This window comes from Salvelinus alpinus, chromosome 22 (assembly GCF_045679555.1).
Source record: "Salvelinus alpinus chromosome 22, SLU_Salpinus.1, whole genome shotgun sequence".
Classification (NCBI taxonomy): Eukaryota; Metazoa; Chordata; class Actinopteri; order Salmoniformes; family Salmonidae; genus Salvelinus; species Salvelinus alpinus.
The window spans coordinates 47,988,734-48,013,310 of NC_092107.1; the positions used below are offsets into that span (position 1 = coordinate 47,988,734).

At 38.6% G+C, this 24,577-nt stretch overlaps 1 protein-coding gene across 1 annotated transcript in view; it reads right to left on the reverse strand.

Annotated features, from left to right (window-relative positions):
- LOC139549576 (protein CASP-like) overlaps positions 1-24,577 on the reverse strand; it is a 265,164-nt gene that overhangs the window by 69,157 nt on the left and 171,430 nt on the right. Inside the window, 2 exon segments of the mRNA XM_071360212.1 lie at positions 224-290; positions 378-454. Of these exon segments, the coding sequence (XP_071216313.1) occupies positions 224-290; positions 378-454 (144 nt within the window).

Here is a 24,577-nt window from a genome sequence, read left to right on the forward strand (position 1 = left end):
GGAGGAGGAAGTAGAGGAGGAAGAAGAAAGAATGGAGGATGAGGAAGAAGATGATCAAGTGTTACTAAGGGGGCACACAGGACAGTGATCATTACAACATCTAATACACACACATCCATCCATCTAATACACACACAGACAAACACAACCATCTAATACACACACAGACAAACACAACCATCTAATACACACACACCCCGAGCCACGGTTAGCTGAAACTCACTTTGCTGTGCAGTCCTCGTCATACTTGGTCTTCAGATCAAAGAGCTCTGCCTGAGTTGTTTCAAGAGCTGAAAAAGAACCAGGAAACAACAGCTTTAGTCTGGCCAACAGTGTGTGACTGATACAGGACAGGTACTGAATGGACTGGTAGCTACCTGTCTGTAGGGCCTGGGCCTTGTGGTCAGCATCAACCAGCTTAGAGGACATGGACTCCTGCCTCTCCTGGAGCTTTCTGGAAACAGAGAGAGAGAGAGAGAGAGAGAGAGCGAGAGAGCGAGAGAGCGAGAGAGCGAGAGAGCGAGAGAGAGAGAGAGAGAGAGAGAGAGAGAGAGAGAGAGGGGGAGAGACAGAGAGAGAGAGAGAGAGAGAGAGAGAGAGATGGGGAGAGACAGAGAGAGAGATGGAGGGATGGGGAGAGAGAGAGAGTCATCAACCATGAGTCATTCAAAGCGGGTCATTGAGATAGCGCAACTTCAGCCCCCAACTCCCTTTCTGTTCAATTCTATAACACCAACCATGGCAACTGTAACAATTCCCTATTATACCACCATTTCTCATCCTGTATTATCCTTAAAAACAACAAACCACTTCTCATTAAAATGATCTATTCGGCAGTAATGTCTGGTCACCATGGTTCCCTGGCCGTTCTACACCAATAGATAATTCAAAGAGGAGACAGAGAAGAGATAACATGTATTTTTTATTTTATTTTTTATTACACCTTTATTTAACCAGGTAAGCTAGTTGAGAACAAGTTCTCATTTACAACTGAGACCTGGCCGAGATAAAGCAAAGCAGATCGACACACACAACAACACAGAGTTAAATATGGAATAAACAAACACACAATCAATAATACAGTAGAAAAATCTATATACAGTGAGTGCAAATGAGGTAGGATAAGGGAGGTAAGGCAATGAATAGGCCATGATGGCGAAGTAGTTACAACATGGTTGGTTAAGGCATATTGAGCAGGGCTAGAGGCTCTACAGTCAAATAAGACAGTAATCACTAACCAGGACAGTAATGGACAAGGCATATTGATATTAGGGAGAGGCATGCGTAGCCAAGTGATCGTATGGGTCCAGTGAGTGGTTGGGCTGGCTGGAGACATGGCGATTCAGACAGCTAGCAGGCTGGGGCTAGCAAGCTAGCAGACCAGGGCTAGCAAGCTAGCAAGCTAGCAGACCAGGGCTAGCAAGCTAGCAGACCAGGGCTAGCAAGCTAGCAGAAAGGCCTTAGAGGGACGTCTCGATGGAGGAAAGTCTGTTTTGGCCTCTGCGTGCGGTGACGTCGATAGACCAGTCGTGACGGATTAGTAGGGTTCCGAGTAGCAGAGGGGTCCAAGTCCAATTGGCAAAATAGGTATAGTGGCCCAAGAGATTGGCCGATGGATCTATACAGCTAACAGTCCAATATGCTCTTGACAGCTAGCAGCTAGCAGGCCGTGGCTAGCGGATGGGCATTCAGGGGTGGTCACGATGTAGAGGCCAGTTGAGTACCCCCTCGAGCAGATTACATCATAGTCCAGTCGTGAAGGATTGGTGGGGTTCCGTGCCCCGTACCGGCAGTAGAAGGGGTCCGGGTATTGTAGCCCAGGAGTGGCTGATGGGCGTCTTTAGCTAGCCGGGAGAAAGGGCCTAGCTCCAGGCTAATTGGTGCATGCTACGGGACTGACGTTAGTCAGTACTCAGATAGCAACTAGCTAGCTGCGAAGATCCAGGTGAAAATGTCCAGAGCTTGCTGTAGGAATCCGGGGATATGGAGAGAAAATAGGTCCGGTATGCTCTGGTTTGAGTCGCGTTGTGCAGACTGGCGAGAGCTTTCCAGGCTAAAGGTTAGCTGATAACCGCTAGCAGTGGTTAGCTGACTACTAGCTAGTAGTAGCCTCTGTTGGCGGGATTTCGGATTTGAGGTGAATAATATATTTTTTTTTAAACAGATCAGGACTGGCCACCCCTCATAGCCTGGTTCCTCTCTAGGTTTCTTCCTAGGTTTTGGCCTTTCTAGGGAGTTTTTCCTAGCCACCGTGCTTCTACACCTGCATTGCTTGCTGTTTGGGGTTTTAGGCTGGGTTTCTGTACAGCACTTCGAGATATTAGCTGATGTACGAAGGGCTATATAAAATAAACTTGATTTGATCAGCACCACATTGGGTTGCAGTGTTTTGAAATTTAGAAAAATATATAATAATATATGCAAAGAAAAATACATAAAAATATATATACAACAGCATACGACAAGAGGAGGACAAAAGACGTCTGACAGCTACGCCATCTTGGATAATAATATTTTTTAGGCGTTGCTGGGAAAATGCAACAGAGTGTTAGATATTAATAACCACAGACAGACTCTCTCATACTTGTCGGAGGTGCCATCCATATAATGCCCCTCTGAGACAGAGGAAGTGAGTGCTCAACATAGTCCTAGCCTCCATAATAGTTACATTGACGAACAGGAAATACGTCTGGACAGGAATCACGGCTGGACACGTGTTCTTCACTGCATGGTTGCTGTGTAGGCCTCGTTGTTCCAACTCCCCTCTCCTCTCCTCTCTATATTCCTAGTAGATACTGTAACTCTCCTCTCTATATTCCTAGTAGATACTGTAACTCTCCTCTCTATATTCCTAGTAGATACTGTAACTCTCCTCTCTATATTCCTAGTAGATACTGTAACTCTCCTCTCTATATTCCTAGTAGATACTGTAACTCTCCTCTCCATATTCCTAGTAGATACTGTAACTCTCCTCTCCATATTCCTAGTAGATACTGTAACTCTCCTCTCTATATTCCTAGTAGATACTGTAACTCTCCTCTCCTCTCTATATTCCTAGTAGATACTGTAACTCTCCTCTCTATATTCCTAGTAGATACTGTAACTCTCCTCTCCTCTCTATATTCCCAGTAGATACTGTAACTCTCCTCTCTATATTCCTAGTAGATACTGTAACTCTCCTCTCTATATTCCTAGTAGATACTGTAACTCTCCTCTCTATATTCCTAGTAGATACTGTAACTCTCCTCTCTATATTCCTAGTAGATACTGTAACTCTCCTCTCTATATTCCTAGTAGATACTGTAACTCTCCTCCTCATATTCCTAGTAGATACTGTAACTCTCCTCTCCTCTCTATATTCCTAGTAGATACTGTAACTCTCCTCTCTATATTCCTAGTAGATACTGTAACTCTCCTCTCTATATTCCTAGTAGATACTGTAACTCTCCTCTCTATATTCCTAGTAGATACTGTAACTCTCCTCTCTATATTCCTAGTAGATACTGTAACTCTCCTCTCTATATTCCTAGTAGATACTGTAACTCTCCTCTATATTCCTAGTAGATACTGTAACTCTCCTCTCCATATTCCTAGTAGATACTGTAACTCTCCTCTCCATATTCCTAGTAGATACTGTAACTCTCCTCTCTATATTCCTAGTAGATACTGTAACTCTCCTCTCCTCTCTATATTCCTAGTAGATACTGTAACTCTCCTCTCTATATTCCTAGTAGATACTGTAACTCTCCTCTCCTCTCTATATTCCTAGTAGATACTGTAACTCTCCTCTCTATATTCCTAGTAGATACTGTAACTCTCCTCTCTATATTCCTAGTAGATACTGTAACTCTCCTCTCTATATTCCTAGTAGATACTGTAACTCTCCTCTCTATATTCCTAGTAGATACTGTAACTCTCCTCTCTATATTCCTAGTAGATACTGTAACTCTCCTCTCCATATTCCTAGTAGATACTGTAACTCTCCTCTCCTCTCTATATTCCTAGTAGATACTGTAACTCTCCTCTCCTCTCTATATTCCTAGTAGATACTGTAACTCTCCTCACTATATTCCTAGTAGATACTGCAACTCTCCTCTCTATATTCCTAGTAGATACTGTAACTCTCCTCTCTATATTCCTAGTAGATACTGTAACTCTCCTCTCTATATACCTAGTAGATACTGTAACTCTCCTCTATATTCCTAGTAGATACTGTAACTCTCCTCTCTATATTCCTAGTAGATACTGTAACTCTCCTCTCTATATTCCTAGTAGATACTGTAACTCTCCTCTCTATATACCTAGTAGATACTGTAACTCTCCTCTCTATATCCCTAGTAGATACTGTAACTCTCCTCTCTATATTCCTAGTAGATACTGTAACTCTCCTCTCTATATCCCTAGTAGATACTGTAACTCTCCTCTCTATATTCCTAGTAGATACTGTAACTCTCCTCTCCTCTCTATATTCCTAGTAGATACTGTAACTCTCCTCTCTATATCCCTAGTAGATACTGTAACTCCCCTCTCTATATTCCTAGTAGATACTGTAACTCTCCTCTCCTCTCTATATTCCTAGTAGATACTGTAACTCTCCTCTCCTCTCTATATTCCTAGTAGATACCGTAACTCTCCTCTCTATATTCCTAGTAGATACTGTAACTCTCCTCTCTATATTCCTAGTAGATACTGTAACTCTCCTCTCTATATACCTAGTAGATACCGTAACTCTCCTCTCTATATTCCTAGTAGATACTGTAACTCTCCTCCCTATATACCTAGTAGATACTGTAACTCTCCTCTCCTCTCTATATACCTAGTAGATACTGTAACTCTCCTCTCCTCTCTATATTCCTAGTAGATACTGTAACTCTCCTCTCCTCTCTATATTCCTAGTAGATACTGTAACTCTCCTCTCTATATTCCTAGTAGATACTGTAACTCTCCTCTCCTCTCTATATTACCAGTAGATACTGTAACTCTCCTCTCTATATTCCTAGTAGATACTGTAACTCTCCTCTCTATATTCCTAGTAGATACTGTAACTCTCCTCTCCTCTCTATATTACTAGTAGATACTGTAACTCTCCTCTCTATATTCCTAGTAGATACTGTAACTCTCCTCTCTATATTCCTAGTAGATACTGTAACTCTCCTCTCTATATTCCTAGTAGATACTGTAACTCTCCTCTCTATATTCCTAGTAGATACTGTAACTCTCCTCTCTATATTCCTAGTAGATACTGTAACTCTCCTCTCTATATCCCTAGTAGATACTGTAACTCTCCTCTCTATATTCCTAGTAGATACTGTAACTCTGCTCTCTATATACCTAGTAGATACTGTAACTCTCCTCTCTATATTCCTAGTAGATACTGTAACTCTCCTCTCTATATTCATACTAGATACTGTAACTCTCCTCTCTATATTCATACTAGATACTGTAACTCTCCTCTCTATATTCCTAGTAGATACTGTAACTCTCCTCTCTATATTCCTAGTAGATACTGTAACTCTCCTCTCTATATTCCTAGTAGATACTGTAACTCTCCTCTCCTCTCTATATTCCTAGTAGATACTGTAACTCTCCTCTCCTCTCTATATTCCTAGTAGATACCGTAACTCTCCTCTCTATATTCCTAGTAGATACTGTAACTCTCCTCTCTATATTCCTAGTAGATACTGTAACTCTCCTCTCTATATACCTAGTAGATACTGTAACTCTCCTCTCTATATACCTAGTAGATACCGTAACTCTCCTCTCTATATTCCTAGTAGATACTGTAACTCTCCTCCCTATATACCTAGTAGATACTGTAACTCTCCTCTCCTCTCTATATACCTAGTAGATACTGTAACTCTCCTCTCCTCTCTATATTACCAGTAGATACTGTAACTCTCCTCTCTATATCCCTAGTAGATACTGTAACTCCCCTCTCTATATTCCTAGTAGATACTGTAACTCTCCTCTCCTCTCTATAGTCCTAGTAGATACTGTAACTCTCCTCTCTATATTCCTAGTAGATACTGTAACTCTCCTCTCTATATTCCGAGTAGATACTGTAACTCTCCTCTCCATATTCCTAGTAGATACTGTAACTCTCCTCTCCTCTCTATATTCCTAGTAGATACTGTAACTCTCCTCTCCTCTCTATATTCCTAGTAGATACTGTAACTCTCCTCACTATATTCCTAGTAGATACTGTAACTCTCCTCTCTATATTCCTAGTAGATACTGTAACTCTCCTCTCTATATTCCTAGTAGATACTGTAACTCTCCTCTCTATATACCTAGTAGATACTGTAACTCTCCTCTATATTCCTAGTAGATACTGTAACTCTCCTCTCTATATTCCTAGTAGATACTGTAACTCTCCTCTCTATATTCCTAGTAGATACTGTAACTCTCCTCTCTATATACCTAGTAGATACTGTAACTCTCCTCTCTATATCCCTAGTAGATACTGTAACTCTCCTCTCTATATTCCTAGTAGATACTGTAACTCTCCTCTCTATATCCCTAGTAGATACTGTAACTCTCCTCTCTATATTCCTAGTAGATACTGTAACTCTCCTCTCCTCTCTATATTCCTAGTAGATACTGTAACTCTCCTCTCTATATCCCTAGTAGATACTGTAACTCCCCTCTCTATATTCCTAGTAGATACTGTAACTCTCCTCTCCTCTCTATATTCCTAGTAGATACTGTAACTCTCCTCTCCTCTCTATATTCCTAGTAGATACCGTAACTCTCCTCTCTATATTCCTAGTAGATACTGTAACTCTCCTCTCTATATTCCTAGTAGATACTGTAACTCTCCTCTCTATATACCTAGTAGATACTGTAACTCTCCTCTCCTCTCTATATACCTAGTAGATACTGTAACTCTCCTCTCCTCTCTATATTCCTAGTAGATACTGTAACTCTCCTCTCCTCTCTATATTCCTAGTAGATACTGTAACTCTCCTCTCTATATTCCTAGTAGATACTGTAACTCTCCTCTCTATATTCCTAGTAGATACTGTAACTCTCCTCTCCTCTCTATATTACTAGTAGATACTGTAACTCTCCTCTCTATATTCCTAGTAGATACTGTAACTCTCCTCTCTATATTCCTAGTAGATACTGTAACTCTCCTCTCTATATTCCTAGTAGATACTGTAACTCTCCTCTCTATATTCCTAGTAGATACTGTAATTCTCCTCTCCATATTCCTAGTAGATACTGTAACTCTCCTCTCCTCTCTATATTCCTAGTAGATACTGTAACTCTCCTCTCCTCTCTATATTCCTAGTAGATACTGTAACTCTCCTCACTATATTCCTAGTAGATACTGTAACTCTCCTCTCTATATTCCTAGTAGATACTGTAACTCTCCTCTCTATATTCCTAGTAGATACTGTAACTCTCCTCTCTATATACCTAGTAGATACTGTAACTCTCCTCTATATTCCTAGTAGATACTTTAACTCTCCTCTCTATATTCCTAGTAGATACTGTAACTCTCCTCTCTATATTCCTAGTAGATACTGTAACTCTCCTCTCTATATACCTAGTAGATACTGTAACTCTCCTCTCTATATCCCTAGTAGATACTGTAACTCTCCTCTCTATATCCCTAGTAGATACTGTAACTCTCCTCTCTATATTCCTAGTAGATACTGTAACTCTCCTCTCCTCTCTATATTCCTAGTAGATACTGTAACTCTCCTCTCTATATCCCTAGTAGATACTGTAACTCCCCTCTCTATATTCCTAGTAGATACTGTAACTCTCCTCTCCTCTCTATATTCCTAGTAGATACTGTAACTCTCCTCTCCTCTCTATATTCCTAGTAGATACCGTAACTCTCCTCTCTATATTCCTAGTAGATACTGTAACTCTCCTCTCTATATTCCTAGTAGATACTGTAACTCTCCTCTCTATATACCTAGTAGATACTGTAACTCTCCTCTCCTCTCTATATACCTAGTAGATACTGTAACTCTCCTCTCCTCTCTATATTCCTAGTAGATACTGTAACTCTCCTCTCCTCTCTATATTCCTAGTAGATACTGTAACTCTCCTCTCTATATTCCTAGTAGATACTGTAACTCTCCTCTCTATATTCCTAGTAGATACTGTAACTCTCCTCTCCTCTCTATATTACTAGTAGATACTGTAACTCTCCTCTCTATATTCCTAGTAGATACTGTAACTCTCCTCTCTATATTCCTAGTAGATACTGTAACTCTCCTCTCTATATTCCTAGTAGATACTGTAACTCTCCTCTCTATATTCCTAGTAGATACTGTAACTCTCCTCTCTATATTCCTAGTAGATACTGTAACTCTCCTCTCTATATCCCTAGTAGATACTGTAACTCTCCTCTCTATATCCCTAGTAGATACTGTAACTCTCCTCTCTATATTCCTAGTAGATACTGTAACTCTGCTCTCTATATACCTAGTAGATACTGTAACTCTCCTCTCTATATTCCTAGTAGATACTGTAACTCTCCTCTCTATATTCCTAGTAGATACTGTAACTCTCCTCTCTATATTCATACTAGATACTGTAACTCTCCTCTCTATATTCATACTAGATACTGTAACTCTCCTCTCTATATTCCTAGTAGATACTGTAACTCTCCTCTCTATATTCCTAGTAGATACTGTAACTCTCCTCTCTATATTCCTAGTAGATAGTGTAACTCTCCTCTCCTCTCTATATTCCTAGTAGATACTGTAACTCTCCTCTCCTCTCTATATTCCTAGTAGATACCGTAACTCTCCTCTCTATATTCCTAGTAGATACTGTAACTCTCCTCTCTATATTCCTAGTAGATACTGTAACTCTCCTCTCTATATACCTAGTAGATACTGTAACTCTCCTCTCTATATACCTAGTAGATACCGTAACTCTCCTCTCTATATTCCTAGTAGATACTGTAACTCTCCTCCCTATATACCTAGTAGATACTGTAACTCTCCTCTCCTCTCTATATACCTAGTAGATACTGTAACTCTCCTCTCCTCTCTATATTCCTAGTAGATACTGTAACTCTCCTCTCCTCTCTATATTCCTAGTAGATACTGTAACTCTCCTCTCTATATTCCTAGTAGATACTGTAACTCTCCTCTCCTCTCTATATTACCAGTAGATACTGTAACTCTCCTCTCTATATTCCTAGTAGATACTGTAACTCTCCTCTCTATATTCCTAGTAGATACTGTAACTCCCCTCTCCTCTCTATATTACCAGTAGATACTGTAACTCTCCTCTCTATATCCCTAGTAGATACTGTAACTCCCCTCTCTATATTCCTAGTAGATACTGTAACTCTCCTCTCCTCTCTATATTCCTAGTAGATACTGTAACTCTCCTCTCCTCTCTATATTCCTAGTAGATACCGTAACTCTCCTCTCTATATTCCTAGTAGATACTGTAACTCTCCTCTCTATATTCCTAGTAGATACTGTAACTCTCCTCTCTATATACCTAGTAGATACTGTAACTCTCCTCTCTATATACCTAGTAGATACCGTAACTCTCCTCTCTATATTCCTAGTAGATACTGTAACTCTCCTCCCTAAATACCTAGTAGATACTGTAACTCTCCTCTCCTCTCTATATACCTAGTAGATACTGTAACTCTCCTCTCCTCTCTATATTCCTAGTAGATACTGTAACTCTCCTCTCCTCTCTATATTCCTAGTAGATACTGTAACTCTCCTCTCTATATTCCTAGTAGATACTGTAACTCTCCTCTCCTCTCTATATTACCAGTAGATACTGTAACTCTCCTCTCTATATTCCTAGTAGATACTGTAACTCTCCTCTCTATATTCCTAGTAGATACTGTAACTCTCCTCTCCTCTCTATATTACTAGTAGATACTGTAACTCTCCTCTCTATATTCCTAGTAGATACTGTAACTCTCCTCTCTATATTCCTAGTAGATACTGTAACTCTCCTCTCTATATTCCTAGTAGATACTGTAACTCTCCTCTCTATATTCCTAGTAGATACTGTAACTCTCCTCTCCTCTCTATATTACCAGTAGATACTGTAACTCTCCTCTCTATATTCCTAGTAGATACTGTAACTCTCCTCTCTATATTCCTAGTAGATACTGTAACTCTCCTCTCCTCTCTATATTACTAGTAGATACTGTAACTCTCCTCTCTATATTCCTAGTAGATACTGTAACTCTCCTCTCTATATTCCTAGTAGATACTGTAACTCTCCTCTCTATATTCCTAGTAGATACTGTAACTCTCCTCTCTATATTCCTAGTAGATACTGTAACTCTCCTCTCTATATCCCTAGTAGATACTGTAACTCTCCTCTCTATATTCCTAGTAGATACTGTAACTCTGCTCTCTATATACCTAGTAGATACTGTAACTCTCCTCTCTATATTCCTAGTAGATACTGTAACTCTCCTCTCTATATTCCTAGTAGATACTGTAACTCTCCTCTCTATATTCATACTAGATACTGTAACTCTCCTCTCTATATTCATACTAGATACTGTAACTCTCCTCTCTATATTCCTAGTAGATACTGTAACTCTCCTCTCTATATTCCTAGTAGATACTGTAACTCTCCTCTCTATATTCCTAGTAGATACTGTAACTCTCCTCTCCTCTCTATATTCCTAGTAGATACTGTAACTCTCCTCTCCTCTCTATATTCCTAGTAGATACCGTAACTCTCCTCTCTATATTCCTAGTAGATACTGTAACTCTCCTCTCTATATTCCTAGTAGATACTGTAACTCTCCTCTCTATATTCATACTAGATACTGTAACTCTCCTCTCTATATTCATACTAGATACTGTAACTCTCCTCTCTATATTCCTAGTAGATACTGTAACTCTCCTCTCTATATTCCTAGTAGATACTGTAACTCTCCTCCCTATATACCTAGTAGATACTGTAACTCTCCTCTCCTCTCTATATACCTAGTAGATACTGTAACTCTCCTCTCCTCTCTATATTCCTAGTAGATACTGTAACTCTCCTCTCCTCTCTATATTCCTAGTAGATACTGTAACTCTCCTCTCTATATTCCTAGTAGATACTGTAACTCTCCTCTCCTCTCTATATTACCAGTAGATACTGTAACTCTCCTCTCTATATTCCTAGTAGATACTGTAACTCTCCTCTCTATATTCCTAGTAGATACTGTAACTCTCCTCTCCTCTCTATATTACTAGTAGATACTGTAACTCTCCTCTCTATATTCCTAGTAGATACTGTAACTCTCCTCTCTATATTCCTAGTAGATACTGTAACTCTCCTCTCTATATTCCTAGTAGATACTGTAACTCTCCTCTCTATATTCCTAGTAGATACTGTAACTCTCCTCTCTATATTCCTAGTAGATACTGTAACTCTCCTCTCTATATCCCTAGTAGATACTGTAACTCTCCTCTCTATATTCCTAGTAGATACTGTAACTCTGCTCTCTATATACCTAGTAGATACTGTAACTCTCCTCTCTATATTCCTAGTAGATACTGTAACTCTCCTCTCTATATTCCTAGTAGATACTGTAACTCTCCTCTCTATATTCATACTAGATACTGTAACTCTCCTCTCTATATTCATACTAGATACTGTAACTCTCCTCTCTATATTCCTAGTAGATACTGTAACTCTCCTCTCTATATTCCTAGTAGATACTGTAACTCTCCTCTCTATATTCCTAGTAGATACTGTAACTCTCCTCTCCTCTCTATATTCCTAGTAGATACTGTAACTCTCCTCTCCTCTCTATATTCCTAGTAGATACCGTAACTCTCCTCTCTATATTCCTAGTAGATACTGTAACTCTCCTCTCTATATTCCTAGTAGATACTGTAACTCTCCTCTCTATATACCTAGTAGATACTGTAACTCTCCTCTCTATATACCTAGTAGATACCGTAACTCTCCTCTCTATATTCCTAGTAGATACTGTAACTCTCCTCCCTATATACCTAGTAGATACTGTAACTCTCCTCTCTATATACCTAGTAGATACTGTAACTCTCCTCTCCTCTCTATATTACCAGTAGATACTGTAACTCTCCTCTCTATATCCCTAGTAGATACTGTAACTCCCCTCTCTATATTCCTAGTAGATACTGTAACTCTCCTCTCCTCTCTATATTCCTAGTAGATACTGTAACTCTCCTCTCTATATTCCTAGTAGATACTGTAACTCTCCTCTCTATATTCCTAGTAGATACTGTAACTCTCCTCTCCATATTCCTAGTAGATACTGTAACTCTCCTCTCCTCTCTATATTCCTAGTAGATACTGTAACTCTCCTCTCCTCTCTATATTCCTAGTAGATACTGTAACTCTCCTCACTATATTCCTAGTAGATACTGTAACTCTCCTCTCTATATTCCTAGTAGATACTGTAACTCTCCTCTCTATATTCCTAGTAGATACTGTAACTCTCCTCTCTATATACCTAGTAGATACTGTAACTCTCCTCTATATTCCTAGTAGATACTGTAACTCTCCTCTCTATATTCCTAGTAGATACTGTAACTCTCCTCTCTATATTCCTAGTAGATACTGTAACTCTCCTCTCTATATACCTAGTAGATACTGTAACTCTCCTCTCTATATCCCTAGTAGATACTGTAACTCTCCTCTCTATATTCCTAGTAGATACTGTAACTCTCCTCTCTATATCCCTAGTAGATACTGTAACTCTCCTCTCTATATTCCTAGTAGATACTGTAACTCTCCTCTCCTCTCTATATTCCTAGTAGATACTGTAACTCTCCTCTCTATATCCCTAGTAGATACTGTAACTCCCCTCTCTATATTCCTAGTAGATACTGTAACTCTCCTCTCCTCTCTATATTCCTAGTAGATACTGTAACTCTCCTCTCCTCTCTATATTCCTAGTAGATACCGTAACTCTCCTCTCTATATTCCTAGTAGATACTGTAACTCTCCTCTCTATATTCCTAGTAGATACTGTAACTCTCCTCTCTATATACCTAGTAGATACTGTAACTCTCCTCTCCTCTCTATATACCTAGTAGATACTGTAACTCTCCTCTCCTCTCTATATTCCTAGTAGATACTGTAACTCTCCTCTCCTCTCTATATTCCTAGTAGATACTGTAACTCTCCTCTCTATATTCCTAGTAGATACTGTAACTCTCCTCTCTATATTCCTAGTAGATACTGTAACTCTCCTCTCCTCTCTATATTACTAGTAGATACTGTAACTCTCCTCTCTATATTCCTAGTAGATACTGTAACTCTCCTCTCTATATTCCTAGTAGATACTGTAACTCTCCTCTCTATATTCCTAGTAGATACTGTAACTCTCCTCTCTATATTCCTAGTAGATACTGTAATTCTCCTCTCCATATTCCTAGTAGATACTGTAACTCTCCTCTCCTCTCTATATTCCTAGTAGATACTGTAACTCTCCTCTCCTCTCTATATTCCTAGTAGATACTGTAACTCTCCTCACTATATTCCTAGTAGATACTGTAACTCTCCTCTCTATATTCCTAGTAGATACTGTAACTCTCCTCTCTATATTCCTAGTAGATACTGTAACTCTCCTCTCTATATACCTAGTAGATACTGTAACTCTCCTCTATATTCCTAGTAGATACTTTAACTCTCCTCTCTATATTCCTAGTAGATACTGTAACTCTCCTCTCTATATTCCTAGTAGATACTGTAACTCTCCTCTCTATATACCTAGTAGATACTGTAACTCTCCTCTCTATATCCCTAGTAGATACTGTAACTCTCCTCTCTATATCCCTAGTAGATACTGTAACTCTCCTCTCTATATTCCTAGTAGATACTGTAACTCTCCTCTCCTCTCTATATTCCTAGTAGATACTGTAACTCTCCTCTCTATATCCCTAGTAGATACTGTAACTCCCCTCTCTATATTCCTAGTAGATACTGTAACTCTCCTCTCCTCTCTATATTCCTAGTAGATACTGTAACTCTCCTCTCCTCTCTATATTCCTAGTAGATACCGTAACTCTCCTCTCTATATTCCTAGTAGATACTGTAACTCTCCTCTCTATATTCCTAGTAGATACTGTAACTCTCCTCTCTATATACCTAGTAGATACTGTAACTCTCCTCTCCTCTCTATATACCTAGTAGATACTGTAACTCTCCTCTCCTCTCTATATTCCTAGTAGATACTGTAACTCTCCTCTCCTCTCTATATTCCTAGTAGATACTGTAACTCTCCTCTCTATATTCCTAGTAGATACTGTAACTCTCCTCTCTATATTCCTAGTAGATACTGTAACTCTCCTCTCCTCTCTATATTACTAGTAGATACTGTAACTCTCCTCTCTATATTCCTAGTAGATACTGTAACTCTCCTCTCTATATTCCTAGTAGATACTGTAACTCTCCTCTCTATATTCCTAGTAGATACTGTAACTCTCCTCTCTATATTCCTAGTAGATACTGTAACTCTCCTCTCTATATTCCTAGTAGATACTGTAACTCTCCTCTCTATATCCCTAGTAGATACTGTAACTCTCCTCTCTATATCCCTAGTAGATACTGTAACTCTCCTCTCTATATTCCTAGTAGATACTGTAACTCTGCTCTCTATATACCTAGTAGATACTGTAACTCTCCTCTCTATATTCCTAGTAGATACTGTAACTCTCCTCTCTATATTCCTAGTAGATACTGTAACTCTCCTCTCTATATTCATACTAGATACTGTAACTCTCCTCTCTATATTCATACTAGATACTGTAACTCTCCTCTCTATATTCCTAGTAGATACTGTAACTCTCCTCTCTATATTCCTAGTAGATACTGTAACTCTCCTCTCTATATTCCTAGTAGATAGTGTAACTCTCCTCTCCTCTCTATATTCCTAGTAGATACTGTAACTCTCCTCTCCTCTCTATATTCCTAGTAGATACCGTAACTCTCCTCTCTATATTCCTAGTAGATACTGTAACTCTCCTCTCTATATTCCTAGTAGATACTGTAACTCTCCTCTCTATATACCTAGTAGATACTGTAACTCTCCTCTCTATATACCTAGTAGATACCGTAACTCTCCTCTCTATATTCCTAGTAGATACTGTAACTCTCCTCCCTATATACCTAGTAGATACTGTAACTCTCCTCTCCTCTCTATATACCTAGTAGATACTGTAACTCTCCTCTCCTCTCTATATTCCTAGTAGATACTGTAACTCTCCTCTCCTCTCTATATTCCTAGTAGATACTGTAACTCTCCTCTCTATATTCCTAGTAGATACTGTAACTCTCCTCTCCTCTCTATATTACCAGTAGATACTGTAACTCTCCTCTCTATATTCCTAGTAGATACTGTAACTCTCCTCTCTATATTCCTAGTAGATACTGTAACTCCCCTCTCCTCTCTATATTACCAGTAGATACTGTAACTCTCCTCTCTATATCCCTAGTAGATACTGTAACTCCCCTCTCTATATTCCTAGTAGATACTGTAACTCTCCTCTCCTCTCTATATTCCTAGTAGATACTGTAACTCTCCTCTCCTCTCTATATTCCTAGTAGATACCGTAACTCTCCTCTCTATATTCCTAGTAGATACTGTAACTCTCCTCTCTATATTCCTAGTAGATACTGTAACTCTCCTCTCTATATACCTAGTAGATACTGTAACTCTCCTCTCTATATACCTAGTAGATACCGTAACTCTCCTCTCTATATTCCTAGTAGATACTGTAACTCTCCTCCCTAAATACCTAGTAGATACTGTAACTCTCCTCTCCTCTCTATATACCTAGTAGATACTGTAACTCTCCTCTCCTCTCTATATTCCTAGTAGATACTGTAACTCTCCTCTCCTCTCTATATTCCTAGTAGATACTGTAACTCTCCTCTCTATATTCCTAGTAGATACTGTAACTCTCCTCTCCTCTCTATATTACCAGTAGATACTGTAACTCTCCTCTCTATATTCCTAGTAGATACTGTAACTCTCCTCTCTATATTCCTAGTAGATACTGTAACTCTCCTCTCCTCTCTATATTACTAGTAGATACTGTAACTCTCCTCTCTATATTCCTAGTAGATACTGTAACTCTCCTCTCTATATTCCTAGTAGATACTGTAACTCTCCTCTCTATATTCCTAGTAGATACTGTAACTCTCCTCTCTATATTCCTAGTAGATACTGTAACTCTCCTCTCCTCTCTATATTACCAGTAGATACTGTAACTCTCCTCTCTATATTCCTAGTAGATACTGTAACTCTCCTCTCTATATTCCTAGTAGATACTGTAACTCTCCTCTCCTCTCTATATTACTAGTAGATACTGTAACTCTCCTCTCTATATTCCTAGTAGATACTGTAACTCTCCTCTCTATATTCCTAGTAGATACTGTAACTCTCCTCTCTATATTCCTAGTAGATACTGTAACTCTCCTCTCTATATTCCTAGTAGATACTGTAACTCTCCTCTCTATATTCCTAGTAGATACTGTAACTCTCCTCTCTATATCCCTAGTAGATACTGTAACTCTCCTCTCTATATTCCTAGTAGATACTGTAACTCTGCTCTCTATATACCTAGTAGATACTGTAACTCTCCTCTCTATATTCCTAGTAGATACTGTAACTCTCCTCTCTATATTCCTAGTAGATACTGTAACTCTCCTCTCTATATTCATACTAGATACTGTAACTCTCCTCTCTATATTCATACTAGATACTGTAACTCTCCTCTCTATATTCCTAGTAGATACTGTAACTCTCCTCTCTATATTCCTAGTAGATACTGTAACTCTCCTCTCTATATTCCTAGTAGATACTGTAACTCTCCTCTCCTCTCTATATTCCTAGTAGATACTGTAACTCTCCTCTCCTCTCTATATTCCTAGTAGATACCGTAACTCTCCTCTCTATATTCCTAGTAGATACTGTAACTCTCCTCTCTATATTCCTAGTAGATACTGTAACTCTCCTCTCTATATACCTAGTAGATACTGTAACTCTCCTCTCTATATACCTAGTAGATACCGTAACTCTCCTCTCTATATTCCTAGTAGATACTGTAACTCTCCTCCCTATATACCTAGTAGATACTGTAACTCTCCTCTCCTCTCTATATACCTAGTAGATACTGTAACTCTCCTCTCTATATTCCTAGTAGATACTGTAACTCTCCTCTCTATATTCCTAGTAGATACTGTAACTCTCCTCTCTATATTCCTAGTAGATACTGTAACTCTCCTCTCTATATTCCTAGTAGATACTGTAACTCTCCTCTCCTCTCTATATTCCTAGTAGATACTGTAACTCTCCTCTCCTCTCTATATTCCTAGTAGATACTGTAACTCTCCTCTCTATATTCCTAGTAGATACTGTAACTCTCCTCTCTATATACCTAGTAGATACTGTAATTCTCCTCTCTATATACCTAGTAGATACCGTAACTCTCCTCTCTATATTCCTAGTAGATACTGTAACTCTCCTCCCTATATACCTAGTAGATACTGTAACTCTCCTCTCCTCTCTATATTCCTAGTAGATACTGTAACTCTCCTCTCCTCTCTATATTCCTAGTAGATACTGTAACTCTCCTCTCCTCTCTATATTCCTAGTAGATACTGTAACTCTCCTCTCTATATTCCTAGTAGATACTGTAACTCTGCTCTCTATATACCTAGTAGATACTGTAACTCTCCTCTCTATATTCCTAGTAGATACTGTAACTCTCCTCTCTATATTCCTAGTAGATACTGTAACTCTCCTCTCTATATTCATACTAGATACTGTAACTCTCCTCTCTATATTCATACTAGATACTGTAACTCTCCTCTCTATATTCCTAGTAGATACTGTAACTCTCCTCTCTATATTCATACTAGATACTGTAACTCTCCTCTCTATATACCTAGTAGATACTGTAACTCTCCTCTCTATATTCCTAGTAGATACTGTAACTCTCCTCTCTATATTCCTAGTAGATACTGTAACTCTCCTCTCTATATTCATACTAGATACTGTAACTCTCCTCTCTATATTCATACTAGATACTGTAACTCTCCTCTCTATATTCCTAGTAGATACTGTAACTCTCCTCTCTATATTCCTAGTAGATACTGTAACTCTCCTCTCTATATTCCTAGTAGATAGTGTAACTCTCCTCTCCTCTCTATATTCCTAGTAGATACTGTAACTCTCCTCTCCTCTCTATATTCCTAGTAGATACCGTAACTCTCCTCTCTATATTCCTAGTAGATACTGTAACTCTCCTCTCTATATTCCTAGTAGATACTGTAACTCTCCTCTCTATATACCTAGTAGATACTGTAACTCTCCTCTCTATATACCTAGTAGATACCGTAACTCTCCTCTCTATATTCCTAGTAGATACTGTAACTCTCCTCCCTATATACCTAGTAGATACTGTAACTCTCCTCTCCTCTCTATATACCTAGTAGATACTGTAACTCTCCTCTCCTCTCTATATTCCTAGTAGATACTGTAACTCTCCTCTCCTCTCTATATTCCTAGTAGATACTGTAACTCTCCTCTCTATATTCCTAGTAGATACTGTAACTTTCCTCTCCTCTCTATATTACCAGTAGATACTGTAACTCTCCTCTCTATATTCCTAGTAGATACTGTAACTCTCCTCTCTATATTCCTAGTAGATACTGTAACTCCCCTCTCCTCTCTATATTACCAGTAGATACTGTAACTCTCCTCTCTATATCCCTAGTAGATACTGTAACTCCCCTCTCTATATTCCTAGTAGATACTGTAACTCTCCTCTCCTCTCTATATTCCTAGTAGATACTGTAACTCTCCTCTCCTCTCTATATTCCTAGTAGATACCGTAACTCTCCTCTCTATATTCCTAGTAGATACTGTAACTCTCCTCTCTATATTCCTAGTAGATACTGTAACTCTCCTCTCTATATACCTAGTAGATACTGTAACTCTCCTCTCTATATACCTAGTAGATACCGTAACTCTCCTCTCTATATTCCTAGTAGATACTGTAACTCTCCTCTCCTCTCTATATTCCTAGTAGATACCGTAACTCTCCTCTCTATATTCCTAGTAGATACTGTAACTCTCCTCTCTATATTCCTAGTAGATACTGTAACTCTCCTCTCTATATACCTAGTAGATACTGTAACTCTCCTCCCTAAATACCTAGTAGATACTGTAACTCTCCTCTCCTCTCTATATACCTAGTAGATACTGTAACTCTCCTCTCCTCTCTATATTCCTAGTAGATACTGTAACTCTCCTCTCCTCTCTATATTCCTAGTAGATACTGTAACTCTCCTCTCTATATTCCTAGTAGATACTGTAACTCTCCTCTCCTCTCTATATTACCAGTAGATACTGTAACTCTCCTCTCTATATTCCTAGTAGATACTGTAACTCTCCTCTCTATATTCCTAGTAGATACTGTAACTCTCCTCTCCTCTCTATATTACTAGTAGATACTGTAACTCTCCTCTCTATATTCCTAGTAGATACTGTAACTCTCCTCTCTATATTCCTAGTAGATACTGTAACTCTCCTCTCTATATTCCTAGTAGATACTGTAACTCTCCTCTCCTCTCTATATTACCAGTAGATACTGTAACTCTCCTCTCTATATTCCTAGTAGATACTGTAACTCTCCTCTCTATATTCCTAGTAGATACTGTAACTCTCCTCTCCTCTCTATATTACTAGTAGATACTGTAACTCTCCTCTCTATATTCCTAGTAGATACTGTAACTCTCCTCTCTATATTCCTAGTAGATACTGTAACTCTCCTCTCTATATTCCTAGTAGATACTGTAACTCTCCTCTCTATATTCCTAGTAGATACTGTAACTCTCCTCTCTATATTCCTAGTAGATACTGTAACTCTCCTCTCTATATCCCTAGTAGATACTGTAACTCTCCTCTCTATATTCCTAGTAGATACTGTAACTCTGCTCTCTATATACCTAGTAGATACTGTAACTCTCCTCTCTATATTCCTAGTAGATACTGTAACTCTCCTCTCTATATTCCTAGTAGATACTGTAACTCTCCTCTCTATATTCATACTAGATACTGTAACTCTCCTCTCTATATTCCTAGTAGATACTGTAACTCTCCTCTCTATATTCCTAGTAGATACTGTAACTCTCCTCTCTATATTCCTAGTAGATACTGTAACTCTCCTCTCTATATTCCTAGTAGATACTGTAACACTCCTCTCCTCTCTATATTCCTAGTAGATACTGTAACTCTCCTCTCCTCTCTATATTCCTAGTAGATACCGTAACTCTCCTCTCTATATTCCTAGTAGATACTGTAACTCTCCTCTCTATATTCCTAGTAGATACTGTAACTCTCCTCTCTATATACCTAGTAGATACTGTAACTCTCCTCTCTATATACCTAGTAGATACCGTAACTCTCCTCTCTATATTCCTAGTAGATACTGTAACTCTCCTCCCTATATACCTAGTAGATACTGTAACTCTCCTCTCCTCTCTATATACCTAGTAGATACTGTAACTCTCCTCTCTATATTCCTAGTAGATACTGTAACTCTCCTCTCTATATTCCTAGTAGATACTGTAACTCTCCTCTCTATATACCTAGTAGATACTGTAACTCTCCTCTCTATATTCCTAGTAGATACTGTAACTCTCCTCTCCTCTCTATATTCCTAGTAGATACTGTAACTCTCCTCTCCTCTCTATATTCCTAGTAGATACTGTAACTCTCCTCTCTATATTCCTAGTAGATACTGTAACTCTCCTCTCTATATACCTAGTAGATACTGTAACTCTCCTCTCTATATACCTAGTAGATACCGTAACTCTCCTCTCTATATTCCTAGTAGATACTGTAACTCTCCTCCCTATATACCTAGTAGATACTGTAACTCTCCTCTCCTCTCTATATACCTAGTAGATACTGTAACTCTCCTCTCCTCTCTATATTCCTAGTAGATACTGTAACTCTCCTCTCCTCTCTATATTCCTAGTAGATACTGTAACTCTCCTCTCTATATTCCTAGTAGATACTGTAACTCTCCTCTCCTCTCTATATTACCAGTAGATACTGTAACTCTCCTCTCTATATTCCTAGTAGATACTGTAACTCTCCTCTCTATATTCCTAGTAGATACTGTAACTCTCCTCTCCTCTCTATATTACCAGTAGATACTGTAACTCTCCTCTCTATATCCCTAGTAGATACTGTAACTCCCCTCTCTATATTCCTAGTAGATACTGTAACTCTCCTCTCCTCTCTATATTCCTAGTAGATACTGTAACTCTCCTCTCCTCTCTATATTCCTAGTAGATACCGTAACTCTCCTCTCTATATTCCTAGTAGATACTGTAACTCTCCTCTCTATATTCCTAGTAGATACTGTAACTCTCCTCTCCTCTCTATATTACCAGTAGATACTGTAACTCTCCTCTCTATATCCCTAGTAGATACTGTAACTCCCCTCTCTATATTCCTAGTAGATACTGTAACTCTCCTCTCCTCTCTATATTCCTAGTAGATACTGTAACTCTCCTCTCCTCTCTATATTCCTAGTAGATACCGTAACTCTCCTCTCTATATTCCTAGTAGATACTGTAACTCTCCTCTCTATATTCCTAGTAGATACTGTAACTCTCCTCTCTATATACCTAGTAGATACTGTAACTCTCCTCTCTATATACCTAGTAGATACCGTAACTCTCCTCTCTATATTCCTAGTAGATACTGTAACTCTCCTCTCCTCTCTATATTCCTAGTAGATACCGTAACTCTCCTCTCTATATTCCTAGTAGATACTGTAACTCTCCTCTCTATATTCCTAGTAGATACTGTAACTCTCCTCTCTATATACCTAGTAGATACTGTAACTCTCCTCCCTAAATACCTAGTAGATACTGTAACTCTCCTCTCCTCTCTATATACCCAGTAGATACTGTAACTCTCCTCTCTATATTCCTAGTAGATACTGTAACTCTCCTCTCTATATTCCTAGTAGATACTGTAACTCTCCTCTCCTCTCTATATTACTAGTAGATACTGTAACTCTCCTCTCTATATTCCTAGTAGATACTGTAACTCTCCTCTCTATATTCCTAGTAGATACTGTAACTCTCCTCTCTATATTCCTAGTAGATACTGTAACTCTCCTCTCTATATTCCTAGTAGATACTGTAACTCTCCTCTCTATATTCCTAGTAGATACTGTAACTCTCCTCTCTATATCCCTAGTAGATACTGTAACTCTCCTCTCTATATTCCTAGTAGATACTGTAACTCTGCTCTCTATATACCTAGTAGATACTGTAACTCTCCTCTCTATATTCCTAGTAGATACTGTAACTCTCCTCTCTATATTCCTAGTAGATACTGTAACTCTCCTCTCTATATTCATACTAGATACTGTAACTCTCCTCTCTATATTCCTAGTAGATACTGTAACTCTCCTCTCTATATTCCTAGTAGATACTGTAACTCTCCTCTCTATATTCCTAGTAGATACTGTAACTCTCCTCTCTATATTCCTAGTAGATACTGTAACACTCCTCTCCTCTCTATATTCCTAGTAGATACTGTAACTCTCCTCTCCTCTCTATATTCCTAGTAGATACCGTAACTCTCCTCTCTATATTCCTAGTAGATACTGTAACTCTCCTCTCTATATTCCTAGTAGATACTGTAACTCTCCTCTCTATATACCTAGTAGATACTGTAACTCTCCTCTCTATATACCTAGTAGATACCGTAACTCTCCTCTCTATATTCCTAGTAGATACTGTAACTCTCCTCCCTATATACCTAGTAGATACTGTAACTCTCCTCTCCTCTCTATATACCTAGTAGATACTGTAACTCTCCTCTCTATATTCCTAGTAGATACTGTAACTCTCCTCTCTATATTCCTAGTAGATACTGTAACTCTCCTCTCTATATTCCTAGTAGATACTGTAACTCTCCTCTCTATATTCCTAGTAGATACTGTAACTCTCCTCTCCTCTCTATATTCCTAGTAGATACTGTAACTCTCCTCTCCTCTCTATATTCCTAGTAGATACTGTAACTCTCCTCTCTATATTCCTAGTAGATACTGTAACTCTCCTCTCTATATACCTAGTAGATACTGTAACTCTCCTCTCTATATTCCTAGTAGATACTGTAACTCTCCTCTCTATATTCCTAGTAGATACTGTAACTCTCCTCCCTATATACCTAGTAGATACTGGAACTCTCCTCTCCTCTCTATATTCCTAGTAGAGACTGTAACTCTCCTCTCCTCTCTATATTCCTAGTAGATACTGTAACTCTCCTCTCCTCTCTATATTCCTAGTAGATACTGTAACTCTCCTCTCTATATTCCTAGTAGATACTGTAACTCTCCTCTCCTCTCTATATTACCAGTAGATACTGTAACTCTCCTCTCTATATTCCTAGTAGATACTGTAACTCTCCTCTCTATATTCCTAGTAGATACTGTAACTCTCCTCTCCTCTCTATATTACCAGTAGATACTGTAACTCTCCTCTCTATATCCCTAGTAGATACTGTAACTCCCCTCTCTATATTCCTAGTAGATACTGTAACTCTCCTCTCCTCTCTATATTCCTAGTAGATACTGTAACTCTCCTCTCCTCTCTATATTCCTAGTAGATACCGTAACTCTCCTCTCTATATTCCTAGTAGATACTGTAACTCTCCTCTCTATATTCCTAGTAGATACTGTAACTCTCCTCTCCTCTCTATATTACCAGTAGATACTGTAACTCTCCTCTCTATATCCCTAGTAGATACTGTAACTCCCCTCTCTATATTCCTAGTAGATACTGTAACTCTCCTCTCCTCTCTATATTCCTAGTAGATACTGTAACTCTCCTCTCCTCTCTATATTCCTAGTAGATACCGTAACTCTCCTCTCTATATTCCTAGTAGATACTGTAACTCTCCTCTCTATATTCCTAGTAGATACTGTAACTCTCCTCTCTATATACCTAGTAGATACTGTAACTCTCCTCTCTATATACCTAGTAGATACCGTAACTCTCCTCTCTATATTCCTAGTAGATACTGTAACTCTCCTCTCCTCTCTATATTCCTAGTAGATACCGTAACTCTCCTCTCTATATTCCTAGTAGATACTGTAACTCTCCTCTCTATATTCCTAGTAGATACTGTAACTCTCCTCTCTATATTCCTAGTAGATACTGTAACTCTCCTCTCTATATACCTAGTAGATACTGTAACTCTCCTCCCTAAATACCTAGTAGATACTGTAACTCTCCTCCCTAAATACCTAGTAGATACTGTAACTCTCCTCTCCTCTCTATATACCTAGTAGATACTGTAACTCTCCTCTCCTCTCTATATTCCTAGTAGATACTGTAACTCTCCTCTCCTCTCTATATTCCTAGTAGATACTGTAACTCTCCTCTCTATATTCCTAGTAGATACTGTAACTCTCCTCTCCTCTCTATATTACCAGTAGATACTGTAACTCTCCTCTCTATATTCCTAGTAGATACTGTAACTCTCCTCTCCTCTCTATATTACTAGTAGATACTGTAACTCTCCTCTCTATATTCC